At 34.9% G+C, this 15,989-nt stretch overlaps 1 protein-coding gene across 1 annotated transcript; it reads right to left on the bottom strand.

Annotated features, from left to right (window-relative positions):
- Positions 1–13,747: 13,747 nt before the first annotated feature.
- On the bottom strand, positions 13,748–15,018 carry LOC118736609. Its single transcript, XM_036466660.1, has 2 exons — positions 14,599–15,018; positions 13,748–14,522 (listed from the first exon to the last, which is right to left on the bottom strand). The coding sequence occupies exon 2, from the start codon at positions 14,510–14,512 to the stop codon at positions 14,048–14,050; it is 465 nt and encodes a 154-aa protein (XP_036322553.1). The 5' UTR covers positions 14,513–14,522; positions 14,599–15,018; the 3' UTR covers positions 13,748–14,047.
- Positions 15,019–15,989: the final 971 nt, after the last annotated feature.

The following is a 15,989-nucleotide window of genomic DNA, read 5'->3' on the forward strand; positions in this document are numbered from 1 at the left end:
CTTCATAAAAATAGATAGCTTTGATCTTTAACTCTTAAAATCTGCTTTACGCGTCCAAGTACGAGCTCAAGTACTCGTTTCTGTATGCTTTTCACCGAGGCCATTTATTTGACTCGCATTTTATCTGCATACATCAATTACACAAATTTAGGAAAAATCTTTGAGTTAACGGTGAGCGTGTCTTACAACATATTAGCTTCTAATTTACCTGAAAGGTGAGTCTTATAGTGGAACACTAATGTGCAAAATTTGGTTTCGATAGCTTGATCCGTTTCTGAGAAATTGAGTTTTGTCCACCTCTCTCAACAAGGCGACCACTGTGCAGTGAAAAGATGCTTCGGCTCGGCACCCAGGGGTTGGCAATGAAAGCTAGGGCACCCACGAGTAAAACGGAAGGACCAACTGCGGAGGACCTGGCGATTGGCGAAGCATTTTGGTCTCGAACCAAAAGTTTGTAGTGCAAAATAAGAAGATGATGAATCCAGTAGTGCTCACCGTTTTTCTGGGTTTCAAGATATTCGAGATTTTTATACCCGAGCGCACTTGTGCACAAGGGTATTACAACTTTGTTCACACAACGGTTGTTTGTAACAGGCGAAACGATTCGAGATAGATATAGACAAATGTATACACATGTATGATCAGAATGAAAAAGGAATCGATTAAGCGGTGACTGTCTGTCCGTCCGTCTGTGCACAAGATAACTCGAGTAGAAGTTGAGATATCTTAACGAAATACGAAAACTTCGATATTTTAGTAACTACTGAAGCTTATTCACTCAAAATTTATATTTACAATCATTTTTAGGCGAAAAACAAGAATATTATAAATTTTTGGATAATGAGCGTAGTCACGCCCACTTGTGATTACATGAGTATATCTTGGGAACCGTTCCACCAATTTCTCCCAAACTTGGTACAGTTATTGGTCTTGACAAAACATACCAAATGACCCACATCCCATATAATTTAGACAAATACGAAATCTTCGATAGATACCAGGAGCGGCGGAAGGCGTGGGTATGGTGGGTAGTACTACCCACCTGAAATTTTTAAACCTGACCATTTCTTAAAAGAAAAATAAGTCCAACTGAAAATCCTGTATTTACCACACCTGAAGAATATTTTCGGAAGATATATTATGAAATTTTTGACCAAGTTATTTTCTCCCTGACAAGTAAATTTAATACTAAATCGGCAACGTTTTATAAAACTTAAGAAAAGTTCATTCTTGGTGAGACAGTAGATTTGAAGAAAATGTCACATTTTATAATGGTAATTTTGACGAATGCAGACTCAATAGCGATAAAGATATGGCCAGATACAGACCAGAAGCTATGAAAGATGTTGTGCAATGTTTGGGTGAACACGAATTGTGTGTAGGAATTGTTTCTGAATATGTACGCTTCATTAGATTACTTGTTACAATTCCAGGGTCATCATGCTCTAACGAGAGGAGCTTTTCTGTTTTGCGTAAGGTGAAAAATTATTTGCGCTCGACAACGCACAGTGTATTATTTCCGCATTCTAGAAAATATTAATTACATTATTTTATGTCGCCAAATTTCAAAACAACGTCAACAATGTTTTTAGAAATGCCTGCTAAAGACGAAACAATAACAATTACAAAATATAAACCAAATTGTAGGGCGGGACGGGAATCGATTTGGAAGATTACCGAGCGCAGTATTATCTAAAATTGTATACTTGAAACTGAATCTCAATGTTTAATTTGTTGGCGTTATGTGATTTATGCAACAATTGCTAAAATACCATTTTGGTCTAATTTTTTTAGGTAAGTTCTTTTTAATGAATATACATTTTTGGGATTTTAGTAAACTAGGACTGAGTATTTCATGTTAAAGTAAAACGATGTTAATTTAGATTTATTTGAGCAATTTATTAATTTCACTAGACCCGCAAACTCGTTATCCGCCACTATTCGATAAAGTTTGTATCTCAGTTTATTTACCACTCCTCTTTGACTTTAAACAACACAATTTTATTATGTATTGTGGAACGATTTTCCGTCATCCCTTATCAAATTTGGTTTGGAGACAAACCGGTTTCGGCGTTGTGCCATCTTCAGTGTCATTTTTCGTTCTGAATACTTCGTGTTTCCCTCCGCTTTTTATGTATTCGTGTTACTATCTGTTTTAACTGTCATTAGGTCATGCATACCCATCTAAGTGCGACCGCTTTTGTTTCATTATCTCACAGGTAGGTGCTTTTTGGTTGCTTGTATTCGCCGGCGGGTAGAAATCCGTTATTTTTATTTTCTTGGTTTTCGTGATTGCGTCGGTTTATGTTCCATTATTTAGCAGGTATTAGGTTGCTTGCTTGTGTCGGCAGATAGAAATCCGTTATTTTCATTTTCTTGGTCTCTGCGGCGTAGGTATGTATCTTCGCGTTGGCGTTTTTATTTCCGGGGTCTTCTCATATTTTTCGTACATCTTGAGTGGTTCGAATATTACATCGGATACGGTGTTTGTTCGTTTATAATTCTCCCTTGAAATGTTTTCTGCTTGTATATCTCCATGTTTTCCAATATGTTCAAACGGCGTCCTTTATGCTGTACATGGAGGAGTTTGGCTGCCTTATTAATTTTCATTGGTGTACATTTGTTTTCGAACATATGATTTGCGAAGTTTGATTCTGGTGTGACGCTTGGTTTTTGTGTCCTCTTATTGTAGTCTCTTATATGTTCTCGGAATCTTGTTTTAATCCTACGGCCAGTTTGCCCTATGTAGCTACACTTGCATTCACACGTTTATTTGTATACACCCTGCTTATCTAGAGTTACCTCTTCGTTTGTTCTGTTGTTCAGTATCCTTCCGACGTTGTTCCTGGTTCTGAACGATGTGCGAATGTTGAATTTTTAGAAAACCTTGGTCAGTTTGTACGTCATTTTACCCGTGTAAGTTAACACCTCCCAAGCTGCATCTTTGTTTTCTTTTTTGTCCCTACTTTTTCGTTTCGAGTCCTTTCTAATTTTGTCCACCAGATCTTTTTTGTATCCATTGTTTCTGGCGATAGCATATATTGTGTCTAGCTCTCTCCTGTGTGCTTCCTTAGTTAACGGGGTTCGCTCAAGTCTAGTTAATAATTGTCTAAATGCTGCGTTTTTGCGTTGTTGTGGGTGGTTAGAGGTTTCATGTATTACTGTGTCGGTCGCTGTGGGCTTTCTGTATATCTCGTATTCCAGTCTGTTGGTGGTCTTGTTTATTTTAATAGTTAGATCCAAATAGTTGAGTTTTCCTTTATCTTCCTTATCCATCGTGAATGCTATATTTTTGTGTTGTTCATTAAGGTAGTCTAATATCTGCTCCTCTTTGTCCCCCGTTATTATGCATATTATATATATGCTCCATATATTTCCCCTCTAGGCTTTGCATGAACACCTCCATGAGTATAGCCGATGTTGGGTTACCCATTCCTAGTCCATTTATTTGCCTATATATTTTGTTGTTAAATCGGAAATAAGTTTGGTTTGTCGTAGTCTTCAAAGTATTGATAATTTCTTTTGCGATTTTCTTTTCCGTTTTGCCGAGTAATATTTTAAATAAAATATCCATTGTCTCTGTTATTGGTATTGACGGGTAAAGATCCTTTATATCAAATGACACCAATTTAGTATTATTAGTGATATGTAAGGGCGTCATCTTTTCTATAAGCTCTGCCGCGTTTGTGACTATATATTTATTGGGTAACTCTAGTTTGTTCTTTAGTATGGTCTTCAGGTATTTCGAGAGTTTGTATGCCGGAGCCGATCTGTAGTTAATAATCGGTCTCATCGGGTTACCTGGTTTATGTATTTTAGGTAATGAAATCATTGGAGGGGCCGAAGGGTTCATTGATGTTAGTCTTCCTACTTCATTCTCATTTATTATCGTTGTCGCCCTTATTATCGCGCTTTTTATTGCCACTTGGTACTCATCGGTGGGATCATTTCCTATTTTCTTGCAGCCTGTTTATTTTATTACTTGTTCCGATTTTTCTATATATTCATTTTTATTGATTAATACCGTTGTGTTCCCTTTGTCTGCTTTTGTTGTGATCACGTTGTTCGCCTTTAGTTTTTGTTTAAGAACCCTGATTGTTTTGTTTTCATTACCCTGCTTTCTTTTGTCATTGGATTTTGCATGTTTTTCGATTAAATACCTACATATCCGGTTCTGCTTGTTTTTGGTTCTTTGCGGGTTGGTAGGAGTCCCGCTAGTTCTAGGTGAATTGCCACAATTTTAGCTGCTGGAAAGTGCAGGTTTTAATGAAATTTTCACTTTTCAGGCCTACTAGGAATTTCATTTTCTTCGAGTAATTTATTTGAATTTCATCTCCGCCGAGACAAACTCTTGTATTTCCGCTTCGAACAGAGAAAGCCTAATTCATAACCTTTCCAATAGTATCCCACTTTTGTAAATAGAGCAAGAAATATTGAACTTATAACGGAATTTCCTTGACCCAACTTGATTTTTTATCGATATTTTCCACGCACATAATTTAAAAAAAAAATTATTTTTAAGTCCATTTTTGTCAGTTTATAATCCATTGTTATAGGGAAATTCTAAATATCAATTTTGGGCATTTTAGCCTTTGTAGTTAGTTAAATATTTCAGTTTTTGCCGTTTTAAAAATTGCAGTTATGTAATAGGGTGGCGTGGCAGTAACTCTAAATGACAATTTTTTGTAAAAAGCTTCGCCTATCTTATAACATATCTTGTGAAAAATTTCATTAATCTATCTTCAATAGTTTTCGAATTACAGAATTAAAAGCAGCTAGATGGGTAAAATCTTACACTGTACAACGCACCAAAAACGCCTCAACCATGTAGCAAGAGTTGACTTTAGTGTACATCGACAAGTGTGTGTTTTAGCAAAACTATCGTGAATTTTTTCATGAAACTTTACGAGGATGCTAAGAAACAGATATCATTACATAAATTCTCACTATTTTCACTTTTTTAATACTAGAATTTGTAAGTCATTTGTTGTTTAAATTGTTTGTTCTTCCACTAGCAAATTTTCATATAAAAAGTGCAGCTTTCACTTATATTTTCATAGTTATACGATATTTGCAATGTTCACGTGTATTTTGTATACATTAAATGTATTTGATTTCATTTTTTAACAATATTAAACGCGTTTAATAATTTCACTAGTGTTGTTCAACAAAGTAGACAAGCAAACAAATCAAAATGTCTGTAATGGTGAACAGAAAGTGCTACCAGATGTTCGAAAATTAAATCCACTAAAATGAAGGGATGTTCAACAATTAACTTTTGCTTCACAATTATCTCGATAATATTAGGGAATAAATTAGTATAATGTGTTTTTTAAAATATGTTAAACAGTGAGCTCTACGTAAAAGATGTTTAGCCCTTCTTCTTTGGCAACACAGAAAGGAGAATTCTACTTAGTGAGGGTTATAATGCGTGAAGTAAAAAATTCTGCGATATTACTTTTGACATTATTTTATCATATGGCAGCACCAATCTCGTTGTTCAATTGCAACCCTTGCATTTTACTACTTCTTTAAATCCTTTCTCGTGGTTAAATTAAGAAAAATACCATATTACTTAAAAGAAAATGGTGATGTGCAGCAAAAGTGTTTACAATTAAGACACATTTAACTGTTTTGGATGATGAAATCGATGAAATTTGCGTCAACATATTTGGTGAATTTCGCAACTTTAACAACAAATTGCTTAAAAAATATAAGAGTGCGCGAGGTGGGGTCTTCACCTTTAGAATAAAATATCCCCCCTATATACACCCCTTTTTTTGGGTTTTCCTGTCGATTTTCAGTAAAATTTTTCCTGTAGCAAATTGCATTCTTATCCATGAACTCATGAGCGACTTCATTTCACGAAATTCAAAACGAATGGCAGAAGTAAAATTTTTTCGAAATGTGATTAAATTATAATTTCCATGAAATATATACATATGTACATAGTATGTATGAAAAATAAATGTATTATACATGAAACAATAACTTTTTCTAACCAAATCTGTTAACCTTCTCAATTACATCGCAACCTATTTATTTTTTACCTGTATACTCTTGCCACCAGCAGAACTACCCACCCGGGCACAAGGCGTTTCGCCGCCCCTAGTAAATACTGAAGCTAATTTATTCAAAATTGATGTTTAAAACAAATCTTTATCAAAAAATACGCTTATAATAAAATTTTGGAAAATGTGCTTGACCTCGCCCACTTATGACCACATATCTGTATCTCGGTAACCGTTCGCACTATTATTGTGCTTGCCACATAAAGGCAAAACGTTGAAAATTATTGAAATCTGACTAAAATTACGCCCATTTTTTATAACGGTAATGTTCAAAAATGCTTGATACTTCGATATTTCGAAAATTATGGATGCTAATTTTACCAAAAATTTATACTAGCAACAATCCCTTGAAAAGAAGTAACATTATTATGGAATTTCGGAAAATGCGCCTGATGCCGCCCATATATATCCATAAGTTAATCTCATCATATCTAACTGAACGTTCTATCGAAGACGTTTGAAATAGACGTAAAACCACTCCTGTTTACCACGTAGCGATAGTTTTGGGAAAGGTGAAAATACTATATTGAATACTTGCGCCGGGTACCTATTTAATGTTCGGCTCCGCCCGAACTTAGACTTTTTTACTTGTTTTTATTTGAATCAATGGAGCCTCCTAGAACTTGGTATAATAGCTCGATTGCTCAGTGAGTACTCTCTTGGGAATTTATGTTTACTTACTATTGCTCCAAAAACTTCTCAAAAAGACAATGAGGGAGGGCACACAGAAAAATTAGTAACATTCCTTCCAAACGAGCAATAAGGGAGTACTCCCGTAAAGGCATCCCGCAAGTGTCCTAAATAAAGGCGGATCTTCATAGCGTACGTATCAGAGACTGGCATGCGTTGATCGCTCACTATTGCATACCCAATCGATACTGCTGCTTTGTATGACTGAGCAGCGCGTTGACTTAGTAGTATCGATACCTAAAAGAAATTAGAGGATGACTGAACACCAGCGCATAGCGTGTTGTCTTGCAAATACAGACACCACAAGTGAACGATACTTATAACAGCTCATACTGATCAGGGTTGCCAGAACTTTTTGGGCCAACCGGCTAAATTGGCAAAAAAACCGGATAAAAACGGCGAAACTGATTCAACTAAATTTTACGTGTTTTATTTAAATAAATCATAAGCAGAAAGGCTAGTTCTTGGAGAGAAGTTGCAAATTCAAGCTGGAAAAAATTTTGCCAGCAAGAATTTGCAATTAGGAAAAACATATGATTGTGGCACAAGGTTGCATATTTTGTCGACAATAATTTGAATAAACAGGTTCGTCAAATTTAAAAATTTACAAACTTGAGCGATTTTAAAATGAAAACTTTAAGTAAATACTTGTTTACTTAATTACTTTAGTTAATTCCAATGATTTGAAACGTACTCGGAATGCAATCTCGACCAGAGTCGATATAGGAAATGCGACAGAAATTGACTACACTACACTACTAAATATACATGTAGATCCTGTTTTTTGCCCCTCTGAAAGAATTTTAAAATTCTATATAAATTTCTTATGTTTGAAATGCAACTGTGGCTTATGGCCAGCGTTGCCATTTTAGCCGTTTTCCGGCTAGATTTAGCCGGTTTTGATAGCAACTAGCCGGAGAAAATACGATCTAGCCGGCAGCCGATTTGTTAGCCGGTTTGTAAAAAAAAGTTAGCCGTTTTTAGCCGATTTTACTATTTGCCTAATTTTCAGGTGCAAAAAGTAAACAAGTTGTTCGAAAGCAATAATGCAGACCCAATGAAGATTTTTAATGAACACAATGTTTTACTTTCGCATCTATGCTCCCTAGTGGTTATTAGCGCGGACACATTTGATCCTATATGCTCCCCGTTGGAACCATACCTTGCTCCATTTCCTCAGTTTTATCACAGTTTTGAAGAGTATTTAAAAACAAAAGTAAGCACAAACGCTTTTGACCACGAAGCCGAGAAAATAATTCGAGAAAATGGTCGCTATTTTATTATCACTTTAATAAAGGAATTACACCAACGCCTCCGTTCAAATATTGCCACACTAAAAAAAATTGACTTTTTTCGGTTGGAAATGCATTAAGAGTAATTAAAACAAAAGTATTTGTTCAACTACAGCAACAAAAACACAAATATAATGCCGGCGAAATAACATCCATAGAGATGCAATGGCAACGGTTAACGTTACATACCTGGAGTAATTTAGACTCAACTGTAAAATTTTGGGCCGAAGTTTATCAATTTCGAAATGCCCTAGGAGAAAACCCTTTTGCTGACCTTTCCAACCTAGTTTTTAGTTTTCTTGTTTTGCCTATAAGTAAGGCAGAAGTAGAGCGAATATTTAGTTCAATGAGTATAATAAAAACCAAGCAAAGAAATCCAATGTGCCTTAAAAGGATAAACGCTATTTTATATATAAGATACGGTTTAAAACGTGAAGAAAAATGCTGCCATAATTTTACTGTAGATGACGATATCTAAAAATTAATGAATTCAGGTGATATATACAATAGTGGTTCATTTGATGATGAGGAATATACACTCGATATAAATTAATGGTGTTAACTAGTCTTTCGTTTCTTGCGATTTATTTAAATAAAGCATGTGAATTTTCACTAAAACATTTTAGCCGTTTTTTGCCAGAGTCTATGTGAAATTTCACTAAAACATTTTAGCCGTTTTTAGCCGCTTTTTTTTACCAATCTAGCCGGTCGGCCCAAAAAGTTCTGGCAACACTGCTTATGGCAGGGAAACTTGCAAGTTCCTGCAAATTTGCGTTCGTGCAGAAATTTCCAAGTTTCTCTACTTGAGATAAAATTTGGGAGCATTTTTTCTTACTAACTGATATTTTGAGTGATAATTTTAAGTAAGTTCTCAGCAAAAAAAGTTAGTTTAAATAAGTCCATATGTGTACATATGTGATATTTTGTAATTAAGGCAGAATTGAATATGCGCTATATGGGAAGAAAATACCTGTAACATTTATTATTGGCACTATATCCAAACATAAACGCGTGTTAAGCAAACAGTGAAACAATTTGTTATTTTCTAAGCTTGCGAATCAAACTTCACACTCAAATTTAAGTCATTCAGAACAAAAATTGTATGAAGAAAATCCCCGTTACGGCCTTCTTTAGAAAAAATATATTCGTTTAAAATAAAAATAAGCGAAATCAGCCCAATTTTATATAACCCTGCTTCAGCGATAAGGTTAGTAGCCATTTCTAACAGATTTTGGATCGCTTAGTCGAAAATGGAAAAACATACATATATTTGAATTTCAAGAAAACAAGGTAAATAGCAAAATCGGCTAACAAATCGGCTTCCGGCTAAACCGAAATTTCTCCGGCTGTTTGCTATCGCAACCGGCTAAATCTAGCCGGAAAAGGACTAAAATGGCAACACTGGTGACTATTTTGCTTTATTACTCAATTGTTAAGTTTAAAAGTTGGTCTTGTTGCTCAACGAGAAATGAAATAAAGCAAATTTGTGTTATTTCACATTAAATGTTCGACAATTTTCTTTTATATGGAGAATACTGCCAGCAGAAAAAATTGCCAAAAATTAACGGCATTTTATAGCAGCTTTAAACTTGCACGTCATTATACTAGAATTAAATGGTCTACAAAACTGTATACCAAAATTCTGATTAAAAAGTTTGAAATTTTGGTGAAAATAAGCCGAATTTTTTTAATTTTTGTACAAAGTTTGAAATCTGAATTTATATGGTGTCTGTTGTATACCAGCTAGACTTCTATGAAAACATTAAATAAACAAATTACAAATGCCAAATACCAAAACGGGTCAAAATATCGCAATTGTTTTATTTTGTGGACCACTACATATATGTATGTGCATTAGGGTGGTCCAAAACAGTAAAGTCGGAATTGTAATGCCCCCTAGGATTGTTCTATATCGAAAAAAGTATACCCCTATTTTTTTATTTTGAGATCAAAACCAGGGACGTGAACCGGGTTTGAACCGAACCGGTTTTGAACCGGAAACCCCATTTTTTCTATTAATTAACTGAGCCCTTAACCGAACCGAAATTTTCCACAAATGTTTGATCCGAACCGAAAACCGAACCACTTTCCTAAAGGTTTAATGGTTCGATTCAACCAATTTTCAATACATAAATGTACCTACTTTTTCTTCTTTTTGTTAAACATGGTAATACCTACCATATTTGTTTACCATGTGACAATATCAAATGTAAAGGCAACCCATCTCATTTGACAGACACTTGACCCTTAACTTTGCGCGCTATTGCACTTGACACTTGACACTTAAACTTGCGCGTTATTTTTTTGTTTTTCGAATCGTTGAACCGAACCGAAACCCCGGTTCAAAGACCAAAAAACCGCTTTGACGAACCAATCCAAAAGTGCAAAACGGTTGGAACCGCTGAACCGAACCGACCAAATTTTTTATCTGGTTCACGTCCCTGATCAAAACATATTTCGAGGTCGCTCAAAGCGCTCAAAGGTTTCTATGTATTTTTATATAGGAAAAATAAATTTTTTCGTAGAAATGGTATAGAATTCCTGAAAGTCAATATTTTTCGATCGGAAAACTCTGGTTCTCTTCAGGAGACTTTCAATAATAATACCCAATTGTCTATTAAACCATTTTTAATACTAACGATTTTTTATTGGTCGCCCCATTGCATTTTTCGGGGTTTTTGTGGGTTTTTGGCGGTCCTATAAATTATAGTTCCAATGAAAAAATGGTTAAATTAACAATTCGGTATTATTACTGGGAATCTCTTGCAGATAAGCAGAGTTTTCTGGTAGAAAAATATTGATTTTTAACTATTCTACACCATTTCTATGAAAAGTTGTTTTTTCTCCATACAAAATACATGGAAAACTTTAGGCGCTTTGAGCGACCTCTAAATATTGGTTGGTTTCAAAATAAAAAATAAGGGTATATTTTTTCGCTATAGAACAATTTTAGGGGGTGAGAGCATAAAAATTCCGACTTTACTTTTCACATGCATTTTTGGACTTCCCTAATGTACATATATACCTAGAATATAAGTTCTTATGCATTGAGTGCAAAAGAGTATATTTTAGTACAAAACGAAATAAAATTGTATGTTCCTAAATATTTCTTGCTTAGTACCATATAAAAAGTGTTTTATGTAATGTACATAAATGTGATATATGTATGTATGTACATATATTTTTACACATATTTTGTATGTACATACATACATATGGATGTAATGTTGCATAACAAGCCAATTAACTAAATTATTTGTTTTCTTTTGTTTTGTTAACTCCGATAAATTAACTCATTTTATGAATTAATACATTTATTTGTAATTTTTTATGAAATCGGCATCGGCATCGGCCGATTCTTTCCCCATAAGCCGACTGCGGTTGCATTGCCATCCATAATCGACCTATAAAAGACAGGACAGTTGAGAAAAAATGTTTTTTTCATCGAAATTTTTTCTATGCTTCCGGCAACGTTCATAAAATTCCGTGTCGCTATGTTCGTTAACGCTAACTACAAACTGTCCATATCCGAAGCGGGAGTTTTCCAATGTTATTCGCGTCTATGCGTCATATATAGGTTTATAGTTGGGAGAAATACATAAGTAGGATAGCAACAAAATAATGTACTATTGGGGTATTCACAACGGTGCCGTAAGTGTCGTATTTTTGTATGTCGCAAACTTTAAACGCCTAAAAATATATTAGGGTGGTTCGCAAAGTACCAACAAAGTCATATTATGAATTTCTGCAGTGTTTAAAATAGTTGGATGGCGTTTCAAGTTCTCTAAACATTTATTTAAGCTTTTAAAGCTTACGACATACAACACTACGACACTTACGACACCGTTGTGAATCCCTCATATGTATTTATTCATATACATAACCATATGCACATAAACAGCAACAAAAATTTTCCGTTTGGACACTATCCAATGTTATCCATTCCCCTGGCTGATGTTTGACCAGAGATCGTTTTTTTTCAAACGTAGAGAACAATAATAACATCTTTTGTAAATTTCGATATCAACTGAAACGTAGGAAACAATATGGGTCTTCACACCGAGCTTGGTAATCGGTAACTCGCTGTCCGGAATTTTTTTCTAATGTATTTGATTTGTGTGAAATAGTGTCACACAAACAAAATACATGGGAAAAAAATACCGAACACCGAGTTACCGAGTACCAAGCTTCGGTGTGAAGACCCATATTATCTACGATGCATGTAACCTTCCTATGTATCGGTGTGTAGCAGGACAACGTCTGCCCGGGCTTACTAGTTCTCATATAAAAATTTAAAAGTACCGTTAATTTCTCTATGATCTAGTGATCGGATCTAAACCAAATTAGTTTGGGACCATCCCTGAGTTAGAAATCGATTAACGCGGTCCAAAGTTATGCGGTAACATATGTACATAAAAAAAATATTCCGACGAATTGATAGCCTCCTCCTTTTGTTGAAGTCGTTTAAAAACCCTGGTTTACAGCAAAAATGTTCAATGGATGCCACTATCTGATTCCTATAAAGAATTGCTCGCTGATTCCGAAAATCGACTTAAATTTTTATTCTATTGATAAGTTTTCAAAATATTTTCTATTTTCCGTTATTCAGTTTAAAACAAAGAGTGATTCCATCTAATCACGTATATCTTAAGGGGCACTCAAACCGACGCGGTATTGGAAGTGCGGTACAAGGCGGTACATAGTATAGTTATGTACCGCCTAGTACCGCACTTCCAATACCTCGTCTGTTTGAGTGTCCCTTAAGATATACGTGATTAGATGGAATCACTCTTTGTTTTAAACTGAATAACGGAAAACAGAAAATATTTTGAAAACTTATCAATAGAATAAAAATTTAAGTCGGTTTTCGGAATCAGCGAGCAATTCTTTATAGGAATCAGATAGTGGCATCCATTGAACATTTTTGCTGGCGCGGTATTGGAAGTGCGGTACAAGGCGGTACATAGTATAGTTATGTACCGCCTTGTACCGCACTTCCAATACCGCGTCTGTTTGAGTGTCCCTTAACGAACCAATTTAACAATCTTAATATGAAATACGGCAAATGACAGCTAACAAAATATATACATTACTTTTCGATAGGTCTGATAGTTTCTAACAAATTAATTAATCATTCCAGATTTTTGGTTTTTTTTACGAAAATATGAAAAAACGCTTAAGCAGAAGAAAAATTAAAAAAATAACAGGTTCTGTGTAAAATTTTTGCTTTTGTGCTAAAGCCTGTTCTGTTACAAAAAAATCAAGTTCCTAGTAATGATGTGTAACGCAACGCAGCGTTGCGTTATTGCGCTGATACTCAAGGTGCGTTACGTGCGCTGATACACCAAATTGCTAACTCAGTAGCGCATTAATGGGTTAGCAGCGCAATAATTCTTTGACAGCGCAATAATTATTTGACAGCGCAATGCGTTGACAGCACAACAATGCGTTGATAGTGCAATAATGCGTTGAGATCGTAACATTGCGCTGAAAGCGCAATATGCGTTGAGAGCGAAACAAACACTTTTATTGTCACAGCGCAATGAATGAGCGTTGTGACATTCTTCCCGATTCAAACAATTAAACAGTTTAAATTTTTGAGTTTTTTTATGAATATACTATTTTATTAAACAGTAAGCTTTTTAATAATGTATTTCATTCATTAAAGAAAAAACATTTTATGTGTTACAGGAACTTTACCATGACAAACTGAACATAGGTACATAACAAACATTTATTAAAAGTATCAGTCTAGATGTAATGTGCCGTCACGCTAAAGAAACTGTCTTGCGCTCGCGAAGTCCAGCTGTCAACAGTCAGACATACAGCGTGTGCTCTTTTTAACCGGCATTTTACTATTTCAAATGTTTTATAATAAATCGCAGGTATAAGTGAACTTGAAATAGTCTTCCTAGTCGGAACGCTATAATTAGGGTTAAGTAGATGAATAAGTTTCCGAAACTGGACGTCTTCGACTATACTGAATGGGTGATATTAGATAACAATCATTTTAACTAATTGTTGATCAATTTCACTCTTGTTTTTATTCAACAGTGGCCTATGAAAGTATCCCGATATGACTGTAGGTCGCGGCGTAGAAGTGGCGGTACGTGACGCAGAAGATTCAAGTGGAGGTGCAGAAGTAGCAGGTGGCGGTATAGAAGTGGCAGTATGCGTTGAAAGTTCAAGTGGCGGTGTGGAATTTGCAGGTGGCGAAATGTTGCAGGATACACGTGTAGTTGTTGCAGCAGATTGCAACTCATTGTTATTATTATCCGATTCCTCGGCTGGATGTCTTGATATTCTCTGTGTACGATGCTTTTTATTTAGGTGGCGAATTAGGCCGCACGTCGATTTGTTGGTCACAGATAAATGCTGGCCGCACAGCAAGCACTTTACTTTTTTTTGCTGTTCTTCGGAAAAATGCAACCACACATCGCTTTTCCTTCTTGAAGTCATTGCGAAAGTCCTAGAAATATACATATATATATATATATGTTAATTTTAAATTATGAAAAACATACACATAATTATAATAAACTTACAAACACTTTTTATCCACCAGGCAGACCCAAACGATTAGTAGTTAGCGCGTAACAATTAAAAATGCGTGTAAAAATTATATTCGCTGATAAAGATGCCATCTGTTTTTTTGCTTTGTTGCGATGGATGCCACTCCGTCACGTATAACGCAAATCGCGCTAGCGCATTGTGCTGATACATACTGCTGCGCTTGCGCTAACATATAAACACAGGAAAAATTGCGTCATTAACCACCCTTAGTTCTTAGCGAAGAAAATCGATGGATAAATAAAAAAGCATAAAAGCGTGCTTGTTAATTGTACATGGTGTATGAGTAACAATATTTCCTGTTGATTTCTTATACAAAAAATCTTTGCGCATTTTCATTTTACCACATTACTTCTTTATTTATCCATCGATTTGCTTCAATAATAACTTGATTTGTTTGCCGTTAGTTTTTTAATTTTTCTCCTTTTAAAATTTGATATGTATTTTTATTTTTTCATCAAAAAAAACTGGAATGATTAATTAATTTATCAGAAACTATCAGTCCTATCGGAAAGTGATGTATACATAGACGGAAAATGGAAAATTTTGTTAGCTTTCATTTGTCGTATTTCATTAGGTGCGTTCGTTTAAAATCTCCAGTAAAAAACATCCAACAGAAAAATTCCAGCGAAATGTCACCAGTTCTCTCACAAGAGAAAAATATCCAAAACAGTACGCGAACAGGAAATTTGCAGAAACTTGCAAGTTAGACGAACAGCTGATATAATTTTTCTTTACATTCAAAAGTGTGAAATTTAGAACGTACGAAAACTCATCACAAAGTGTTATACTGACACAGTTTATTGATTAAACAAATAACTACTGACTTCTTACAAGTTTAATTAGTCGCATTTTGTCATTTTTAACTTCCAAACCATCAAACTAAATTTTGTGATTTGAGTAAATTCCAACCAGCTGTTTCTGATCAGCTGTTTTCCTGTTGGCAAATTACTGTTGGCAAAAGTTTTTCCAGCAGAAACCAGCAGCTTCCCCTCAAAATTAAATGTCACTTTGCTCTCTCAATTTCCCCTATTTTGCAAGTTTTTTGCGTACGCAAAGGCAAAAACCTGAAAGTTTTAGTTAAACATGAATAATTAACGACTACGCGAATGCAACTATTTTCAGTTTGTTAAATTGGTTCATTACATGAACCAATTAGAACAGATCTGACCGGTTGAGAAGCAGCCATTTGTAAAAGCAATTGAGAAAAAAGCGTGTGACGTTCGTAATTTTGAAGTTTGCTATTTCTGTTTTGCTTCTTTCTTTATGTGTATTTTGTCGGTGGTTTATTTCAGTGATTTTTAAGCGATTTTCAGTAAGTTTTTTATGCAAATGTAATTAAAATGAAGTGCGCGGTGATTGGTTT

The sequence above is a fragment of the Rhagoletis pomonella genome, unplaced genomic scaffold, assembly GCF_013731165.1.
Source record: "Rhagoletis pomonella isolate Grant_MI unplaced genomic scaffold, Rhpom_1.0 Rhpom_scaffold_00003, whole genome shotgun sequence".
NCBI lineage: Eukaryota > Metazoa > Arthropoda > Insecta > Diptera > Tephritidae > Rhagoletis > Rhagoletis pomonella.

Coding starts and splice junctions, on each gene's coding strand:
- LOC118736609 (XM_036466660.1), bottom strand. CDS start 14,512: ATGACTTCAAGAAGGAAAAGCGATGTGTGGTTGCATTTTTCCGAAGAA.